We start from the raw sequence: 22,037 nt of genomic DNA, 5'->3' as shown, positions 1-22,037 counted from the left end.
AACTCTGGCATGTTAGGAAATTTAAATTGAGTTTAGTTGCAGAAAATGCAACTAATACTGTCTAGACGATATTTTAAATGTTCTGTTTTTTGTAAATGATTGTCAACACATACACACATACATACATGCATGTGATCAAAAACGTGGGATCAGGGAGCCCAGACATGGGGATGAGGGAAGAAGAGCCACTGGGAATGCGGAGAAGAGGTAATAATAGAGTGCCAGAGAAGAGAAGACCATGGAGAGGAAGGTCGAGTTGGATGGGTGCACCAAAAGAATCTTTCTACATTAAAGCAGGCTAGAAGCAGAACAATTGTTTAATATTTAACAGATGTTGCAATAAATGATTGGGGAGGTGAAATAACCTTTCAGGATCAGATGGGGGCTTTTTCAAGTTCATAAGTGTGAAGAAAGCTGAGATCAGGAAGAACAACTGGAAGCCAGAGAGATTAAAAAAAAAAAGTCTAGAAATCAAGGGCTAGAGTGCAAATGAGAAGCAGAGTGGGAGGCCCAGGGCTGGGGGGCGGTACAGCTTTTCTCCGATGTGTAACGTGGATGAGGAGCAGATTTGTCAGTTGGAAAAGAGAATAAGTCACTATAGAGTATTGAGAAAAAGGTTTACTGAAATCAGAGATCATTCGTGAGCTCTTAGGAGTCAGAAGTTCTCTCTCCCAGTGAAATGCTGCCTCCATCACTTCTATTGCTAGCAGTTCTCATCTCAGGTGGTGACAACGAGGATGGTAAGAGTACTCTGGCAGCCCCCAGCATGAGTGTAGGGGGTCTGGATAAAAGCATGCTGCACTTACCCCTATGGGTCTGGGTCTTCCTGTATCCAGCCCTCCTCTCATTCTGCAGGTTGGGGATGGAGCCTGAGGCCCTGCACAGGCAAATGTCTCAGGATTTATTTTGTTCTTCAGACTTTGGGTTCTTTTGCTCTAGATCTTTTCTGTTTTCATTTTTAAAAAAAATTCCCTCCTGCTTCTCCTTTCCTCTTCACTTTTTTATCCTTCTACTACCCACAGCTTTCCAGGGGCCAACCTCTTTCCACGTCATCCTGATATTATCCTTTGCCAACAGCACCTGGGCACAAAATCAAGGCTTAAGCTGGCTGCATGATTTGCAGATTCATGGGTGGGATAGTGACTCAGGCACTATTATTTTCCTGAAGCCCTGGTCCAAGGGTAACTTCAGTGACGAGGAGGTGACTGAGCTGAAGGAGCTATTTCTAGTCTATTTAATTGGATTCATTCGGGTAATACAGGACCATGTCAGTGAATTCTAGATGAAATGTGAATGCAGTCCTTGGATCTGTGGAGATTCTCATTGAATTTTTTCTTTCTCCTAATTTAGGCTACTATTCTCCATGATCTTTCACCCCTCCTTCTTACTTTACCCAACTGCATGCACACACTTCTCTAAAGTAGTCTCCTACTCAGACTTCATTCCAGATTTTTCCTGCTTTCTGCAGTCTCGTATGATAGATAAAGATACTCCTTTGTGACCGTCTCCTGGTTTGTGTATAATTTTTTCTCTCTCAAACCTCAAACAAGAAACCTTCTTTTCTTACACTGTGCTTGAGTGAACTAAAGTGTGACTTCCTCCTCCTCTAATCCATCTCCTCAAGCATCTCCTGCTTGATCCCTCTTCTCAATGTAATTCTCCTGTTCACCCTGGAATGTTGTACTTCTGACTTCATCACCCTTCTTCTCACACTTTGCACCTCTTCTCCCTTCTTATCCATTGTACCTCATTACGACAGCCCTTCTCTATGATTTGTGACATGCAAACTTCTCTCCTATGCTCTTCTTTCTGAAAAGTCTCTGAAATACAGTCATGCACCACTCAATGACAGGGATATGTTCTGAGAAACATGTTGTTAGGTGATTTCATCATTGTGCAAACATTATAGTGTGCACTTACACAAACCTAGATTGTATAGCCTACTATGCACCTAGGCTCTATAGCATTGCCTATTGCTCCTAGGCTACAAACCTGTACACATGTTACTATATAAAATAATGTGGGATAAAATCAAGCACAAGAGAAACTAATGCAATCAAGAGACACATGAGATGTATGAGGTTACTGCCAGTGTAACACAGCACACTGTTTTACAGCAAATAGTTTTTTTTTTCCATAAGTAGGGAGAGTATACTCTAAAATAATAAAAAATATAGTAAATAGATAAACCGGTAACAGTCATTTATTATCATTATCACGTATTATGTACTGTACATATTGTATGTTCTATATTTTTATACAATTAGTAGCACAGTAGATTTGTTTACACCAGCATCACCACAAATATGCAAGTAATGTGTTGTACTATGATGTTATGATGGCTACAGTGTCACTAGGCAATAGGAATTTTTCAGCTCCATTGTACAAGTGGTTTATTGCTTATTGAAATGTTGTTATGTGGCATACGATGGTACTGAGTTGGTTGATGGCTCGTCATTTCACATCTCAGACTTTTCTCCCCACAAAAATCCAACATCTTAGGTCCTTCTCTTTCTTGTTTGTATTTAATAAACTTTTCTCTGGTTTCCTTCTATCCAGACCCCTTTGAGATCCAAGGCATAGCAGGCTGTGAGCTACATTCTGGGGAGGCCACAGTAAACTTCTTGAGGGGAGCTTTAGGAGGACTGGATTTCCTGAGCTTGAAGAATGATTCACGTGTGCCTGTCTCAGAGAGCAGCAGCAGGGCACAGCACACTCAGAACCAAGGTATCTATGATACCATAGAGAAGCTCCTCTTAGAAACCTGCCCTCGATATCTCTTAGGTGTTCTCAATGTAGGGAAGGCAGAACTGCAGAGGCAAGGTTAGTCTTGTTCTCTCTTCAAGACTTTTTAATTTCACTTCCCATCACCTTGTTTAAATTCAAGGGTAGAAGGTAAATAAGAAGAGAGGGGTTTAATCAATAAGTGATTTGGTTTCCAAAGGAGTAGAAGGGGTCACTGTCCAAATTTATGGGTTTTTGAGTCCCTATGCTCTAGATTAAAGCCATAATCTGACACTGTCCCTTCTCGTTCCTGCTACGGTAAAGCCCAAAGCCTGGCTTTCAAGTGGACTCAGTCGTGGGCCTGGCCTTCTGTTGCTGGTGTATCATGTCTCAGGATTTTACTCAAAACCTGCATGGGTAATGTGGATGAGAGGTGAGCATGAGCAGCCAGGAACTCAGCAAGGTGACATCCTTCCCAAAGCTGATGGGACATAGTACCTCCGAGTAACCCTAGATATTGCGGCTGGGGAGGCAGCTGGTCTGAATTGCCGAGTGAAGCACAGCAGTCTAGGAGGCCAAGACATTATCCTTTACTGGGGTGAGAAAGAACTGGGGCCCAGCTATAAATGGGAGAGGATGATCCTCAGACATAGAGGGAGGGACTAGAAAAATGGTGAGAGTTAATGGAGAGAGAGAGGGAGATGAGAGAGACAGCAAGACTGAGAGAGAGACAAAAGAGAAAGAGTGAGAAAGAGAGAGAGAGAGACGGAGAGAGAGAGAAGACACCTAAGGTATAGAAGAGGTAAGAATAAAAGACCTATAGATTGGGTGAGGTGGGGCACGAGGGAGAGACAGGGGATGGATATGAACACATGGTATCAGGAAATATAAGAGAGAATTAGAGATGCCCATACATCAGCAGCAGGTGAATAACTGTGTTGACACCCAGATGGGCAAAGAAAGCTCAGGAGAATCAGAGAATGAATTTTGAAGTGACATTCTTATGTTCTCCCCCAATTGCCAGGACACCCCACCTCCATCGGTGCGATATGTTCAGCAATAATTGTGCCCTCCTTGATCCTTTTCATATGTCTTGTGTTATGGTTTTTGAGGCACTGGTTAGTTTTTTAAAAATTTTCTTTTCTGTCTACTTCTCACTCTTTTACATCATTTTATCTTTTACATCACTTTAGCCTCTTTCTAAAAGACTTTCCCCTTTCTCCCCGATTTCTATCTTTTTAATGTAAATCTATTCTTTAATTGTGGTAAAATATACTCGGCATAAAATTTATTATCTTAACCATTTTAAAATGTATAGTTTAGTAGTATTAAGTGCACTCACATTTTTTTGTGCATCTAATCTCTAGCACTCTTTGCATCTGAAAAAACTAAATCTCTATACCCATTAAACAACATCTCCTCAGTTCTTGATCACCCAGACCTTGAAAACCACCATTCTACTTTTTGTTTATATAAATTTGACTGTTCTGGGTACCTCATGTAATTATCAATATTTGTCTTTTTGTGACTGGATTATTTTATTTAGCATAATGTCCTCATGATTCATTCATGTTGTAACATGTGACAGAATTTCTTTCCTTCTTAAAGAAGGCTGAATAATACTCCATTGTTTTTATATAACATATTTTACTTATTCATTCACCTGTCAATGAACATGGAATTATTTCGCCTTTTGCCTATTGTAAATAATACTGCTTTAAAATGGATGTTAAAATGTCTCTTACAAAGAGCTAAATTTGCTTGTGTTCTTAACAGGTCATATCAGAATATCCCATGAACTGTCATCATTTCTCATTTACCATTTGGAATAAATACCCAGAAGACCAGAATCTCAAGTTTTCAACCTAGGAGTCACTCTCATCATATTTAATCAAATAACCATCAAATAACCATCATATTTGATCAACTCAGAGTTCTCATAGGTTGTGAGATAAATCATAATTTATACACCAGAAAAGTAATTAAGAACTGTGAATTTATTATTACATCTTATCAATAGTAGAATCCACCCAGATTTTATAGATGTGAGATGTGAGAAAAAATGTATCTCAGAATAACTAAAATAAAGTACAATTTTACAACTTTATAATGGCATGAAAGTGATACACAATTCAATAGAAATCGTACTTTGAATTTTGATCTTTTTCTGGGCTAGTGATATGTGGTATGATACTCTCTCATGATGCTGGGCAGTGGTAGTGAACCACAGCTCCCACTTGATCATGGGGGTTGACAACTGATACTCTATGATGTGTTCATTGTGTTAGATGATTTTGCTTAACTGTAAGCTAATGTAAGTGTTCTGAGTATATTTAAGGTATGCTAGGCTAAGCTATAATATTCAGCAGGCTTGCTGAATTAAATGCATTTTTGACATACAATATTTTCAAGTTACAATGGATACATTATTATGTAACCCTATCATAGGTCAAGGATCATCTGTGTACAACTCAATGGTGACAGTACTTTGGTTTCCTCTTTAAAACATCATTTCCTGCTTCTGCCGAAATATTATTTGTCAAAGTAAGGTTACTGTAATTATGCTAAAATAATTGTATTTGCAGGGATGCTGACCATGTTTTAAATATAACTCTCTCTGCATGGATAACAACCCTTATGTCCCATCTGTGATACTTCTTTCTCCAGGAAGCTTTCCCTAGTGCTAGAGTGGAAGTAACCCTCCCTTGTCTGGTATCACACAGAGATCCCCTTTACTCTGTACCCTCAACATTGCAGTTATTAATGTTTTTATTTCCCTTCTACTTGCAAGTCCTTTGAGAGAAGACTTGCTCTAGGTGGATCTCTGGCAAGATCTTTAACTTGAATATTGTATCTGTTCAGTAAAAATAATCTGAGTTGATATAACTGCTATGTAAATGGTCTTTTTTTCTTCTATAGTTAACATTCTACATTTCCCTTTTATTGAAATATTTCTTATTTAGCAAAAAAATAGTTTGCTCTCCTTGTTTATGTCCTGAACCCCTCTGAAGAAAACCACTTGTGCCCATACTAGAGCTATAGTTAACCTACAAAGAGTCATCAGGATGGGATCCTACTCCTCATTTTTCTGTGAGAATGAGTGAGAAAGGCAGGATGGGTGAGGCATAATGGTGCAGGAGGGTTGTTAAATATTCAAGCAAAAAATCAAGAAGGCATTTCATGCCCTCAGGGACATTGAGATCTGTAGTGTATCAATTCAGATATATCTTTGTTTTACATTTACTTTTATTTATTTATTTTTGCTTATTCCATAATTTTTTAGAAACATTAAAAAAAATTAATCTCATCTGATTAAAATAGCAGCAGGAGGGAGATGGAAAGAATTTGAGTACATTTTTTATAGGACTTTAGAAAGGAGATCAGAGCAAGCAGAACTTTTGGAGAAGCTAGGGGTACTGGAAGCAATTCTTCCACCTGGAAATTCTAGGACAATATGGACTTTAGGATTTGGGAAGGCTAAGAAATTGCTGAAAATAATGGAGAGCATTAGCATAGTGGGTTAGTTCTCCAGGATGCACTAAACTCCACCTCATCTTATAGAGCTGGCATGTTGTTATATGCTTGACTACACACTCGGCTATAGTCTAGGGCCCTGATTAGTCTGTTTCTCAGAGTGTGGACTATGAAGCACCAGCAGAGGTAGTATGGGTAGGCTTGTTAGAAAAAGAAAATTTCTTTTTCTTAGGCCCCTCTCTAGACCTATTGAATCAGAAAACCCAAGAATGGGGACCAGAAATCTGTGTTTTAACAAGCTTTTAGGTTATTCTAATATGTTCTTTTAAGTTTGAGAACCCATTATCTAAAGATTTCTCAACCTTTGCACTATTGACCTTTTGGACCAAAGGATTCATTGTGATGGAGGGATGTCCTGTGCACTGTAGGATTTTTAGCAGCATTTTTGGCCTCTACTCACTTGGTACCAGTAGTTCCTTTCCAGATTTAACAACCAAATATATCTTCAGATATTACCAAATGCCCCCTAGGGCTCAAATTTGACCCCAGATGAAAACCAAGGTCTAAGATGAGGAACAGAATTTTAACTCCAACCCCAGGCTTTGTTAAAATAATCAGTTAATTGTGTGTAAGTGACCTAATTTGGTCCAATCCAACTAAGCCTAAAGTTTATATCTGGTGGATGAAAAAGGAGGGGCTCTTTCTTTTTCTGGATGATATGCTACCTACAAAGCTTGAAACAGCTATAGAATTTTGTCCCATAAGTAAAACTGGCTCAAGAATAAAGCCAACAAGAGAAACAAAATGATTAAATGAGAGCCAAAGATCAAATCAAATTCAACCTAGAGACTGACTTACCTTTGGATATTTTAATTATATGAACTCAAGTATCATTTTTACTCTTAAACCAATTGATTTGGAATTTTAAGTTGCTCAAAAATTCTGATATTACTATGATGTCTGATGTCTTGCAACAGCTTCTTAACAGCTTCTTCGGTTTTATTTGCTCTTGTTATTCCCCTTCCTCCCCAAATCATCACCTTGCAAAGGTGGTTTCTTTCTTCTTTTTAAATACTATTTTTTAAATTTAAATTATAGTCATCATGCAATATTATATTAGTTTTAGGTGTATGACATAATGATTAGACATCTATAAAACTCATGAAGTGACCACCCCAATAAATCCATCTGACACCGTACATAATTATTTCGATATTATTGGCTATTTTACTTATGCTATACCTTACATACCCATGACTATTTTGTAACTACCAATTTGAACTTCTTAATCCCTTCCTACATTTTCACTGACTCTCCCCAAACCCTCCCATCTGGTAACCCTCAAAATGTTCTCTGTAGCTATGCGTTTGTTTCTGTTTTATTTGTTTATTTTGTTCTTTAGATTACACATGTACATGAAATCATATGGCATTTTCTTTTCTATATCTGACTTACTCCACTCAGCAATATACCGTCTAGGTCCATCACGAAATATCTTTTCCATCTCTTTACTTTCAGTTTGTGTGTGTCTTTTGATCTGAAGTGAGTCCCTTGTAGGCAACATATATAAAGATCTTGTTTTCTTAAACATTCAGCCACACTATCTTTTGATTGGAGCATTTAATACTTTTTCTTTTGAGGTACTTATTGATAGATATGTAGTTATTACCATTCTTCATTCACATTTTTATACTCTTTTCTTCTTTTTAAAGAAGATCCTCTAACATTTCCTGAAATACTGGATTGGTGGTGGAGAACTCCCTTTTTCTTGTCTGGGAAGCTCTTTATCTGTCCTTCAATTCTGAATGATATCTTGGTTGTAGGTCCTGGATTTTCATCACTTTGAATATTTTGTACCAAACCCTTCTGGCCTGCAAAGTTCTGTTGAGTAATTAGCTGACAATTTTATGGGAGCTCCCTTGTAGATAACTAATTGCTTAAAATTCTCTCTTTGTATTTAACCTTTGGCATTTTAATTATAATACGTCTTGGAGTGGACCTCTTTTCATTCATCTTGTTTGGGACTCTGCACTTCCTGGGCTTGTATGTCTATTTCATTCACCAGGTTAGAGAATTTTTCATTATTCTTTCTTTAAACAGTTTTAAATTACTCTCTCTCTTCTTCCAGTACCCCTATGATGCAAATGTTGGTATGATCGATGTCTCAGAGGCCTCTTAAACTATTTTTTTTTATTTTTTTCGATTCTCTTATCTTGTTACTGTTCTGATTGAATGTCCTTTGCTACCTCATCCTCTAAATTGCTATTTCGATTCTCCACTTCATCCAATCTGTTGATTCCCTCTAATATACTCTTCACCTCAGATATTGTATTCTTCATTTCTGACTAGTTCTCTTTTATGTTCGTCATCTCCATTTTTATGTTTTCTCTCTCTTTGTTAAAGATCTCATTGAGTTCATCTACTCTTTCTCTAAGTTCATTGAGTATCCTTATCACAAATGTTTTGAACTCTGCATCTCGTAGATTGCTTGTCTCCATTTTGTTTAGCTCTTTTTCTGGGACTTTGTTTTGTCCTTTCATTTGGGACATGTTTCTTTGTCTTCCCATTTGGGCTGCCTCCCTATATTTGCTTCTATGTATTAGTGCTCCTAAGTCTCCTAGTTTTAGTAGAGTGGCTTTATGTAGTAGGTGTTCTGTGGGGTCCAGGGGCACAGTCTTCTGTAGTCATCTGAGCGAGTTGCTCAAAGTGTTTCCCTTGTGTGGGTTGTGTGTGCTTTCCTGTTATAGTTGAGCCTTAGTTGTTGTTTGCATGTCAATGAGAAGGATTACCCCTTGGGCTGATCGGTTGTGAGGATTAACTAGTGAGGGGCTGACCCTGTGGAGAAGGATTCACTTTAGCAGGGTTTTGGTGCCTGTCCAGTCTGCCCTTTGGGTATGTCCACCTCTGATGCTGCCCTGGGCGGTGCTCTGGCTCTGGTGTTGGTCAAAGCCAACCATTGGGTGTGCCAGCCCAAGGGCCACCTGGGAGGATTCCAACTGTAGGCCAGGTTGAGCCGCAGCCTATGCACCTCTAGGGCCACCTGGTAAGAGTCACAAAGCAATCTGCATATGGCTGTCAGCCATGTTGGGTTTATAGGTGCCTCAAGAGGCCAAGCCAGTAACTGAAGCTGGCTGTCCCTAATGCCGGACTTTGGGCTACTCAGCAAGAGGTATGGGGCATGCTGAGGCCAGATGTGGCTTCTTTGGGATGTGTGAACCCTTGAGAGATTTTAGAAAAGTCCTCAGCATGAGCCAAGACAGGCAATTTGTGTGGAATAAACCACTGGAGGCAGCTTGGGTGGGCCCACAAGTTGAGAGAGGCTGTCTCAGGGAATATCCTGGGTGGAGTGACCTGTGTTATCCAGGTTGCTAGAAACTCAGATATGATGGTCCCCTGCATCTGCAAGCTGGGAGCGGGTCAGGGCTTGACAAAGAAACAATAGATACTGCCAGCACTCCTGTCCAGGAGGAAGCTGCTCCTCTGGAGCCAAACAACTCAGTTCTTCTCTGTATGTCCCTGGTAATCTTCAAGCAGCTATCCCAGTGCTGGAGCTCAGAGAAATGAGTCCATCAGTGAGTAAGTCAGGGTGAGGGCCCTTTCAGAGGAATTTCTGTGATTCCCTAAGCTCTCCATCTCACTCAGCCAGAATCTTCACTGTTTTTCATAGCCAGAGGTTGTGGGGACCTCTATTCCCAGCACTAGAGCACTGGGCTAGAAAGCCCAGCATGGAGCTGGAACCGCTCACTCATCTAAGTGGGGAGGGGGCTCTGCAGCCAAGATACACCTTCTAATTCTTGACCATCACATGTAGTTGTGGGATCAGGCCATTTCAAGTCTCTACCCCTCCTATTAGTCTCGTGGTGACCTTACATATGTCCCCAGTTGTAGGACTTTTCTATTCAACCAGACCTGAGGTGACACCCAGTGATGGTTATTCTGTCATTTTGTTGTGATTTTGATGTGGTTGTGAGAGGAGGCGAGCACAGCCATTACCTTCTACTCCATCTTGACAGAATCTGAAAGATGGTATTATAAACTTATGATTTTCCTCTAAGTGTCCTCACTTTGGAAAACCTTTATTTATCAATAAATGACTTTTAGAAATATATCTTCGGCCTCAAAATACAAAGGCTTTTCAACTTTTTTTTTATGTTGTTGTGAAAGTGTGTGCATGTGTATGTGACTTTTGCTAATATATAAAAGTATGATATAACTGGAGTTGGTGGAAGATGGCAGACTAGGTAAAAGCAGAGTTTGTCTCCTCACAGGTCCACATTGAAATTACAACCAAAATATAAAATAATCAACATAGAAAATTACCTGAAGTCAAGCTGATGGTAACACCTACATCTGATAATATAAAGGAGCCACATTGAAGCCAGTAGGAGGGGCAAAGTCGTGAATTGGGCTGGATCTGCACCTGTGGGTGGTAGAGGATCACCGGGAGGGAGAGCAAGGATGCAGGGGCTCTCCTGAAGGAGAGGGGGATCCTGGTCTCTTTTGGGAGCTCCCCAGCCCAGGGACCCAGCCTAGGGAAGAGGAGATTCCTATAACCCTGACTATAGAAACCAGGGTGGATTCTGGCTTTCTGGGTGAGATGGAAGGAGACTGAATCCCTAGATATACCTTTGAAGGACCCACGCACAGGCTTTCTGACGTGTGGACACTCACTCGGGACACCGGCAGTGGGTCAGAGGCTTGTGTGGGATTAATTCTGAGAAAGTCTGCAATTACTTAGAACCAGAATGAGGGCTGGAAGGGCAACCCCCATTGTGCCTTAGTCTGGCTCCTGTACAGGACAATTTACAGACTGAGCCACTTAACTGTGCAGACCCCTCCCACAGAGCCATTAGGAAACCCTGTTCAGAAGGTATCAGCACACCCACCCAACCTGCAGATTTCCCAGGGCATTTGTTGCTAGATGGTTGCCAAGCCCTGCTCCTATTCAGGGCCAAGCATTCTCAGTGGGCAGCCAGCCCTGTGAGTTGCATTTCCATTCTCAGGAGGTGGCCAGCGCTGGAGCCATATTTCCATGATAGGGTCAGGCAGATCACTGCTGCCAGCACAATCTTGGGTGGATTTTGGGGAACCATGGACCAGTCCCAGACAGCAGTTGGTCTTGCTGTGATCTGGGACTCCTGCGGGGAACTTGGGAACAGTTACCAAAGCTGCAGCAAGACCAAGGCTATATTAACCTGTCTGCCACTGTCTCTCTGAGACTCCGTCCCACCCTACCCACGAATTTCTCCAGGTGGCCCATTGTCAGTGAAGTGCCACAGCCCAGCCCCTCCCCTCTCTTGAATGCTAATCCACACAGGCAACAAACTTTGGCTGGCACAGGATGGGCACTGGACAGAAATTAGCGGCAGGTAGACATCTGCTGCCTATGAGAGTTGCAACATTGTGTCCAGGGAGTGCTGGTCTCATTGTGATCTATGACTACAGTGGAAATGCCCAGACACAGAAGTAGAAGCAAAACTAAGGCTGTATTGATCTGTCATTGTCTCTCTCAGATGCCACCCCACCCTGCCCTCAAATTGCCCCAGGTGGTAAACTGCTACAGTCTTGCCCCTCCCTTCCCCTGATCTCCCAGTCCACACAGGCAACAAACTGGCTGGAACAGGGTGGGCACTGCACAGAAATCAATGACAGGCAGACCTTTGCAATATTGTGTCCAAGTTGCTCAGGAGTCTGTAGGACCACCCCAGAAGGCAGCTGGTTTCACTGTGATCTGTGTCTACAGCAGTAACATCCAGGCACAGAAACTGCAGCAAAACTAAGGCTATATTGGCCGGATGGACTTTGTCTTCCTGAGATTCTACTTCATACAAGCCACAAAGTGTCTGCAGCCCATTGACAATCAGCTTCTTCTGTCCTGCTTGGCTCTGGGGTTGTGTAGTCAGTGCAGGCAACAAACCTTGGGTACCACAGGGAGCGCATTTTGAGGAAAACAGTTGTGGACAGACCACTGCTGCCTGTACAAGGTGCAATATCTCTTGAGGGGATTGCAGAGGTCTGTATTGGCCTGACGGCGCTTGACTGCCTGAGCTACTGCCCCACCCAATATACAAAGTGCCTGCTGCACATTGATAGGAAGCTGCCTGTGCCCTGGGGTAGTGCATTTAGGCCCAGAAAGGGCAGCAGTTGACTTTGCTACAAGTGGCAACTTGAACAAGGAGCAACAGAGACGGCATTAGTACATAAACTGACACTGCAGTGGCAGGGAGAAATTTACTTAATAGACCCAGGAGACTTCCAGGGTCCCTGTGTCACCCAACACGCATATCACCCAGAGGCTCATCCAGTTTCAGACACTTATAGGCAACTGACAGGCAGTGTCAGGCCTTGAGGAGCACTGGTTCCTCTGCTAAACTGCAATAGGTCAGCAATGGGGGATAACCGACCGCAGCCTATAGCATTGTCTCTTCCACTTACCTAGAGATCCAGCATAGGCAACAACCAACTGCGGATCACTTTGTAGTTCTCGTTGGGTAGCCCTGAGCAATCAAAAGCAACAGCTGATGTTAGCCTACTGAAGAGCCCCTCCCAAGGGGCCACAAAACCAACGCATCTGGAGGCTAGCACCAGACTACAACAGAGCAACTCCTGACTAGTCCCATTAGTGATACATACAAAGGGTGGTTGCAACAAGTACACAAGCCTGCTAGGGCAAATCCCACTCAGTGGGGTCAGCCTGCTCACAGCAGCTCTTATCCTGTGGGTGCAGTCAGTTCCCACAATTAGTCTGCCTGAGTGTTAATCCCACCTACTAATCTGCTAACAACAGTAAAGGCTTGGCGACAACAGAAGATCGCACACAACCCATGCAAAGATCACGTCCAGAGTTCCCAGCATAAGGGATTAGAGAGAGTGTGCCACTGGGCCACACAAGACACTTTTCACATTAGGTCATCTGGCCAAGGCTGAGAGATGAAGCAAATATTCCTGACACAGAAAAACGAACACAGAAAGGCTAATAATAAAATGAGAAAGCAAAGAAACATGCCACAAATGAAATGACAGGAGAAAACTTCAGAAAATGAGCTAAATGAAATGGAGGTAAGCAACCTACCAGAGACAGAGTTCAAAATAATGGTTATAAGAATGCTCAATGAACTTATGGAGAGAATGCATGAGCACAATGAGAACCTCAACAGAGGAATAATAAGCATAAAAATGGACATAGAAACCAATAAAACAACAAGATAGAGATGAGGAATACAATAACTGAAATAAAGAATACACTAGAAGGATTCAACAGTAGATTGCACAAAGCAGAAAACTGAATCAGTGAACTGGAAGACAAGATAGAAGAATATACCCAATCAAACAAAAAGAAAAAAGAATAATAAAAAAAAGAGGATAGTATGAGAGACCTCTGGGACAACATGATGCATAAAACTGTCTGGATCATAGGGGTACCCGAAGAAGAGAGAGCAAGGGATTGAGAATCTATTTGAAGAAATAATTACAGAAAACTTCCCCAACCTGGCAAAGGAATTAGACATGCAAGTTCAGGAAGCACAGAATCCCAAACAAGAGGAATTCAAACAGTTCAGCACCAAGACACATCATAATTAAAATGCCAAAGGTCAAAGACAAAGAGAGAATCTTAAAAGCAGCAAGAGAAAGGCAGTTAGTTACTCACACAGATACCCCCATAAGAACATCTGCTGATTTTTCAATGGAAACTTTGTAAGTCAGAAGGGCCTGGCAAGAAATAGTCAAAGTTATGAAAAACAAGAATGTACAATGATGAATACTCTACACAGCAAGGCTTTCAATTAAAATGGAAGGTGAGATAATGAGCTTTTCAGACAGGAAAAAGCTTAAGGAATTCATCACTACCAAGTCAGTATTATAAGAAATGTTAAAGGGACTTCTGTAAAAAGAGAAGGAGTTAAAAAGAAAACAAATATGAGCAATTGAGAGGATCATTTTATGAACTATATAGATGTCTAACCAATGTACTGTGTACTTGAAACTAATTTAAATAAAAAATAAGATTAAAATATTTTGACCTAGTATCCATGTTAAATTAACTTATTAAGTTTAATATTTTTTCTATAAATCCTGTTGGATTTTTCTGTGCATACCGTCATGACATCTCTAAATATGAAAAATCCAGCTGTTTCTTATCAATTTTTTACTGCATTTTCTTGCCCAATTGCACTATGAACTCCAGTAAACGGGTTAATAGAATTGACAGCTGGCTTTCTCATCTTTTACTTATATCAGATTAGAATTATTTAGGAATTAACATTAGTTGTGATAATTGCTGTTAAATGTTTTGTGTTTACTTTTTTTTTTAATTAAAAAAATATTTTAGTCGAGGAAACTCTTGGTTGACCTTCCATATTGCAAAGACCTTGTCAACTTGCAATTCATTATATTTTATTTTTATTTTTTACACCTACAGCACCTGGTCTTCCTAGGTGGTCTCCCATCCAAGTACTACCCAGGCCTGACACTGCTTAGCTTCCGAGATCAGATGGGATCGGGCTTGTTCAGGATAGCATAGCTGTAGACTGTTTATTTTAAAAAAAAATTAGATTTAGAACATTTTCTTTCAAATTCATAAAAATTTTTTTATCATTATTATTCTTATTATGGATACCTGTTGAATTTTCTTAAGTACCTATTTTGCATTTCTTGAGATAAAATATTTTATATCTTTTTTTCTTTAGTTTCTTAATCACACTTATTGGTTAACAAATGGTAAGATGAAGTTGTATTTCTGTAACTTATCTGCCATGTTCACAGTGTATATATGTGGATTCAGTTTAATAATATTTTGTTTATAATATTTTATTATTTATTTTTATAATTTCATTGTTAAGTATTGGTATTGAGGATTTTTTGCATCGTCATGTGAATCAAGAAATATTTTCTGTTTCTCTTCTCAGGGAGAGTTTTCTTTTTTCTCAAAAATTTGGTAAAATTCACCTGTGAAGACTTATGTGTTAAGAAATATATTTTTGTGAGTGTGTAAAGGGATTTAATTTCAGTAAATTTAAAAAACAAATACACTTGTATTAAAATGATTTATTTCTTTTTATGTTGTCTTTGGTAAGTTCTGTTTTTCAAAGATTTGTCCAAAATGTTCAAATGTTCAATTTATTGTTTTCTTGTGCATAATATTTTCTTATTATCATGTTTATGTCTGTAGGGTTATGTACCCTTTTTACCAGATCTTGGAAATTTGTCCTCTCTCATTCTTTATTTCTCTCATCTTGAAAATGTTTATCAAATTTAAACATTTTTCAAAAACTAACTTTTGGCTTTGTTGGTTCTATGATCATATTGTTTTCTTTATCATTCCTTCTATTTTCTTTGCATTTAATTTGTTGTTATATAACGATTCTGATCACCTAATATCAATGTGTGGGGATGGGGTTTCCCCAAACACTCAAAAGGCAATTTTTGGGACACCCGCTGGGTGTGTTACAATTCTACTCAATTCTGACACTATCTATCTAGAGATAATGTCAAATTCCACAGGTTAAGAAATTTGTCCTATATGGCTGCCTCCCTATCCTATCTAAATTCAGATGCTGATTGCAAGCTCAGGTTATTACCTGTGATTCTGACCAATTGGCTATAGATCAGAGGTTCCCATGCTTTACTCTTGGGGTTCAATTAATTTGGTATCCCTAAATATTCTCTGTATCTATGAGTTTATTACTACCTTTGTTGTTGTTGATGTTGTTCTTTAGATTCTACATGTATGTGAAATCATGAAATATTTGCCTTTCTATCTGACCCATTTCATTCAGCACAATACCCTCTAGGTCCACAAAGGCAATGTCCTTTTCCATCCCCTTCCGATTAGTCTGTGTGTGTCTTTTAATCTGAAGTGAGTCTCTTGCAGACAGCATACGTAAGGATCTTGTTTTTTTTTTTTTTTTAATCTATTCAGCCACTCTATCTTTTGGCTGAAACACTTAATTCTTTTCCATTTGAGATACTTGTTGATAAGAAGATATTTATTACCATTCTTTATTCCTGTTTTTCATACATGTTCTTTTTACTTAAAGAAGTCCCTTCAACATTTCCCATAATACTGGCATGGTATTGATAAATTCCCTTAGCTAATTTTTGTCTGGGACACTCTTTATCTGTACCTCGACTCTAAATGATAGCTTTGCTGGATAAAGTATTCTTGGTTGTAGATCCTGGGTTTTCATCACATCACACATTTGGTGCCAAGCTCTTCTGTCCTGTATGGTTTCTTTTGAGAAATCAGCTGCCAGTCTTAGGGGTGCTCCCTTGTAGGTAAGTAACTGGTTTTCTCTTGCTGCTTTTAAGATTCTCTCTTTTTATTTAACCTTTGGCATTTTAAATATGATGCATCTTATGTGGGCCTCTTTGGGTTTCTGGTTTTGGGGACTCTCTGAGCTTCCTGGGGTTTTATGTCTATTTTCTTCACCAGGTGAGGGAAATTTTCCATCATTACTTCTTGAAATAGCTCTTCAACATCTTCCCCCCACCTCAGCCCCATTATCCCTATAACATGGATATTTTTACATTTAATAGTGTCCTATAGGCTCCTTCAATTATTGTTATAGTCTTGGCTTCTTTTTTCTTGTCATTCTGATTGGATGGCCTTAGCTTTCCCATCCTCTATATAGATAATTTGATCCTCTTCTTTATTCACTCTATTTATTTCATTTAAAATACTTTTCACCTCAGATAATATGTTCTTCATTTATGATTGGTTCCCTTTTATAATTTCCATTTTCATTTTTATGTTTTATTTTATCTCTTTGTTAAGTTCTCATTGAATTTATCTACACTTTCCGTAAGTTCATTGAGCATCTTTATGACCAGTGTTTTGAACTCTGCATCTGTTAGATTGCTTGACTCCATTATTTCTGGATCTCGTTCTGTTCTCTGCATCTTTTGGGCTTCCCATTTGGGCTGCCTTTCTGTGTCTGTTTCTATGTACTAAGCAAAACTCTTAAATCTCCTGGTCTTATTAGTGCGGCTTTGTGTGGTAGGTTTCCAGTGGCACAGTCCTGAGAGGAGTTCACCTGCAGGCCAAATTTAGCCCCAGCCTGTGCCCCTCCAGGGTCGCCTGTTAAGATTCAGCAAGCAATCCCCAGATGCTGTGCTTACAGTTGCCTCAAAAAGCCACTACAGAAACTGAGGCCATCTGCCACCAGTGAGAGTCTAGGCACTGCTCAGCAAGGGGCAATTCGCTAAGTGAGGACACACCTGGATATGGCTTGGGTGTGGCTGCGAGTTGAGAGAGATGGAGTTTCAAGGAATCCTCTGGGCAGAGCGACCTCTGTTATCCAGTTTGATGACGTCTCGGCTATGGTGGCGCTTCAACAACGTACTGGGAGAGGGGAGGGTCCAACAGAGGAATAATGAATATCTACAGCACATCTGTATAGTGTGAGTCTTGCCTCGGCCCTCACTCTGTCAACTCAGAGTTCCCCTGTAAGTCCCTGGTGCCCCCTGCATAACTGAGTTTGAGGAGGTGGAGGTTCAAGGAATCTTCTGGGCAGAGCGACCTCTGTTATCCAATTTGATGACTAGCTATGGTGGTGCTGTGACAGTGCACTTGTAGTAGGGAACGCCTAACAGAATAACAATGAATACCTCCGGCCCATCTGTACATAGTGAGTCTTGCCTCGGCCCACACTCTGATAACTCAGTGTCCCCTTGTAAGTCCCTGGTGCCCCCTGCATAACTAACTGCTACAGGGGCTAAGAGAGGGCAGGTCCGTCACCGTGAAAGTCCACTCACAGACATGGCTCCTTTAAGAGGCATCTGCAGCTGCTGGCTTCCACTTTCGCTGCTATGGCCTCTGTCTCACTCAGCTGCTCAGGATGGGGCAGCTTCATGTATTTTCCCCATCCTACCTCCTCCCATTGAATATTGATTTCTTATTTCTCTCCCTAGTTGTTTGGCTTGCTCATCTAGATCCCAGGTGATTTTCCTTGCTGTTTGCCACTGGTTTCTGTCACAACTTTGTTTTGATGACCAGAGGGATGAACAGAGCTGCTATCACCTATGCCATTTTTTTCCTTGAGATAAATATTTTGCATTTTTATTATTAGCATGAGTGTATATTCTTTTTTAAATTAGTTTCAGTATATAGTACATTGGTTAGACATTTATATAGTTTATGAAATGATTCCCTAGATTACTCTATCACCCATCTGGTTCTACACATAGCCAGTATAATACTAGTGACTATACTCCCCATGCTCTATTCAACATCCCTGTGACTATTTTTTAATGACTAATTTGTACTTCTTCAACCCTTTGCCTTTTTCTCCTAGTCTGTCAACTACCCTCTCCTCTGGCAGTCACCAGATTATCTTCTATTTCTGTGAGTTTGTTTTTATTTAGTTTGTTCCTTTTGTTCTTTAGATCTAGCATATAAGTGAAATCATATGGTATTTATCTTTCTCTGTCTAACTTATTTCACTCAGCAGAATAACCTCTACGTTTATCCATTGCCAGTGAAAATAGTAGGATTTTATTTTATTTTTTTTTATGTCAACCGTTATTTTGTACATGTGTTTTTAAGGCTAAATATTTCCTTTAAGCATGGGTTTCACTGTATATCAGAAATTTTGGTATACTGCTTGCTCATCTAGATCCCAGGTGATTTTCCTTGCTATTTGCCACTGGTTTCTGTCACAACTTTGTTTTGGTGGCCAGAGGGATGAACAGAGCCTCTATCATGTATGTCATTATTTTTTTCTCCTCAGATCCTCTCTCTTTTCTTATTGAGGAGTCTGGTTAATTGTTTATCTTTTGAAATAACAAGCTCTTGATTTCATTGATCTTTTGTATTGTTTTACTGGACTCTATTAATTTTTATTCTGATTTATTAAGTTCTTCCCTCTACTTACGATGAGTTTTGTTTGATATTCTTTTTCTAGTTCTTTTAAGTATAAGATTAAATTGTCCATTTGAGATTTTTTTCATTTCTTGAGGTAGGCCTGTATTTCTGCCCCTATGTTGGGTGTGCATATGTTTACTAGGGTTATATCCTCCTGTTGTGTTGATCCCTTAAGTATTATGTAATGCTCTTTATTTTCTCTTATAATAGCCTTTGTTTTAAAATCTATTTTGTCTGATATGTTACCCCAGTTTTTTAATTTCCATTTTCATGAAATATCCTTTTCTAATCCTTTACTTTCAATTTGTGTGTGTCATTTGAACTGAAGTTGGTTTTTGTAGACAGCATATGTCTGAGTCTTATTTTCTTATCCATTCAACTACCCTTGACTTTTTTTTTAAAGCAAGGCAACACTTGGTTGACCTCACAGATTGCAAGGAACTTGTCACCTTACAATCCCTTATGTTTTTTATTTTTTTATGCCTACGGTACCTGGTCTTCCTAGGTGGTGTCCCATCCAAGTACTAACCAGCCCCAACCCTGCTTAGCTTTCGAGATCAGATGGGATCAGTCTTGTTCAGGGTAGCATGGCTGCAGACTACCCTATGACTTTTGATTGAAGCATTTAATCCATTTATATTTAAAGTGATCATTGATAAGTAGAGAGTTATCACCATTTTATTATTCATATTTATGGGGAGTTTTGCCCTTTTTTTGCAGAAGTTCCCTTAACATTTCTTGTAATACTGGCTTGTGGTGATAAATTCCTTTAGCTTTTCCCTGTCTGGGAAGCTCTTTATCTCACTTTTCATCTTAATCAATAGCCTTGCTGGGTAGATTAATTTTGGTCGTAGGTCCTGGATTTTCATCACTTGGATCATTCAGGCCAATCTCTTCTGGTATGCAAAGTTTTTCTTGAGAAGCTAGCTGACAATCTTATGGGAGCTCCCATGTAGGTAAATAACTGTTTTTCTCTTGCTGCTTTTAAGATTCTTTTCTTTAACCTTTGGCATTTTAATTATGATGCATCTTGGTGTGGGCTTTTTTAGGATTGATCTTGTTTGGTATTCTCTGTACTTTCTGAGATTGTATGTTTACTTCCTTTGCCACGTTAGGAAAATTTTCCATTGTTATTCTTGAAATAGTTTTAAATTTTCTACTCTCTCTTCTCTTTCTGGTAACCCTGTGATGTGAATGTTGGTATGTTTGATTGTCCCAGAGGTCTCTTAAACTTTCCTCATTTTTAAAAATCCTTTTTTATTGTTGCAATGCTGATTAAGTGCCTTCTGCTACAATGTCTTCCAACTCACTGATTCAGTCTTCTGCTTCATCTGATCTATGTTGATTCCTTCCAGTGTATTCATCATTTCAGTTATTGTAGTCTTTATTTCTTATTATTTTTTTAATGGTTTCTATGTCCTTTTTCATGTTTACTATCTCTCCGTTAAAGTTCTCACTGAGATCATCTATTCTTTCCCTAAGTTCATTGAGCATTTTTATAACTATTGTTTTGCATTCTGTGTCTGATAGGTTGCTCGTCTCAATTTAGTTTAGTTTTTTTTCCTGGAGTTTTTTCTGTTGTTTTATTGTGGCATGTTTCTTTCTTTTCTCTTTATAATTGCCACTCTGTGTTAATTTCTATACATTAGGAAGATTTGTTACATCTCCCAGCCTTGGCCAAGTGGCCTCATGTAATAGGTTTCCTGTGTGGCCCAGTGGCAGAGTCTCCCTGATCACTTGTGCTGGGGGCTGTGTATGTTTCTGATATGGGTGTGCTTCTGTTGTAGCTAAGCCTTGGTTGCTGTTAATATGTCAGTGGATGGGATTGACTCTCAGGCTGACTGGCTGTGGGGATTGGCCCCACTCACAGAGTATGAGCTGCTGTATGGGGGCTGACTCCTTGGAGTGAATTTTGCCCCAGCAGCCTCTCATACCTGCTGAGACCACTCTTTATGTGTGACATTTATGGGGCTAATCATGTGTTTCTCTATTGTGGTCTGATGCTAACCTCTGGGTATGTTGGCTCTGTGACCCCTTGGGAGGTGTTTTCATGTAAGCCAAGGTCAGTTACCTTCTGATCGCTCAAGAGTCCCTGGTAGGAGCTACAAAGCAATCCACAGATGGTTGCTGCCTATGCTAAATCTGGAGGCAAATGGCGAGACACACTGAGAGCCAAGGCCAATGACCCTTAGTACCAGGCCTGGGATGGCTTAGCAAAATGACAAGGGAAACAAGCTGGATGTCTGCCAGCTTCCCATAAAATTCCACAGCTAAAATAGGCTTTGTGTGGTATGCAAGCTGAGTAAGGCAGGAACTCAAGGAGTTACTGCAGTTAAATGAGCAGATTTCACCCAACCAATGCAGATTCAGGTTTTATGCCAGTGCTGAATCTGTGGCTTTCTACAAAAGTCTCAGATTGCAACAAGGCCAGCCACTGCCAGACTCAGGCCCACGGACCCTGCGATCTACTTAAGAGTTACTGTAGCTTGGTCTTTCCTGAAATGTGTGAACCATGTATGGGCTGCATCAGCTGAGGGCTGTTGTTTGTTGTCATATGTGTTGGCCAAGGAAAACACGGGCTGGGACTGGCTGCCTGTAACTGACTTGCCAGGGGTAATTTGTGAGTTGGGTGGGGCAAAGTCTCAAGGAAACAATGCATGAAACAAGCCAATCTCGCTGGGCCAATGTAGCTTCAGAATTGGCTGTGTGGGGAAAGGTCAACACAAACAATATGGTGCCCTTCTGTAGACTGCCCTGCAGGGACACCCAACAAAGAAACAATGGCAGCTGTCCCTCCAGTTCCCACTCTGGCACCACACAACTCAGTTTTTCCCCATATGTCTTTTGAGCTTCCTAAGCTGCTGACCTTCTGCCAGAGGCTGGGATGAGAGTGTGCATGTGACTGGGTCTGTGGTCAGACCCTTTAAGGGGACTATATGGTTTTTTAGTTCCTACTATCACATCCAGAGAGCCAGAA

General features: G+C 40.1%; 1 protein-coding gene and 2 pseudogenes across 1 annotated transcript; 1 reads left to right on the top strand and 2 right to left on the bottom strand.

The window, feature by feature from the left end:
• Positions 1–679: 679 nt before the first annotated feature.
• Positions 680–4,522, top strand: LOC105306878 (T-cell surface glycoprotein CD1b-1). Its single transcript, XM_011382152.2, is given in 6 exon segments — positions 680–740; positions 1,023–1,289; positions 2,560–2,821; positions 3,042–3,322; positions 3,749–3,842; positions 4,501–4,522. Coding segments are annotated over 6 exon segments (987 nt in total).
• Positions 4,523–14,608: 10,086 nt separating this feature from the next.
• LOC111732507 lies at positions 14,609–14,727 on the bottom strand (annotated as a pseudogene).
• Positions 14,728–19,540: 4,813 nt separating this feature from the next.
• On the bottom strand, positions 19,541–19,659 carry LOC111732509 (annotated as a pseudogene).
• Positions 19,660–22,037: the final 2,378 nt, after the last annotated feature.

This window comes from Pteropus vampyrus, unplaced genomic scaffold (assembly GCF_000151845.1).
Source record: "Pteropus vampyrus isolate Shadow unplaced genomic scaffold, Pvam_2.0 Scaffold463, whole genome shotgun sequence".
Taxonomy (NCBI): Eukaryota; Metazoa; Chordata; class Mammalia; order Chiroptera; family Pteropodidae; genus Pteropus; species Pteropus vampyrus.
The sequence above is the reverse complement of the archived record's forward strand: the minus strand, read 5'-3'. Positions and strand labels throughout refer to the sequence as shown.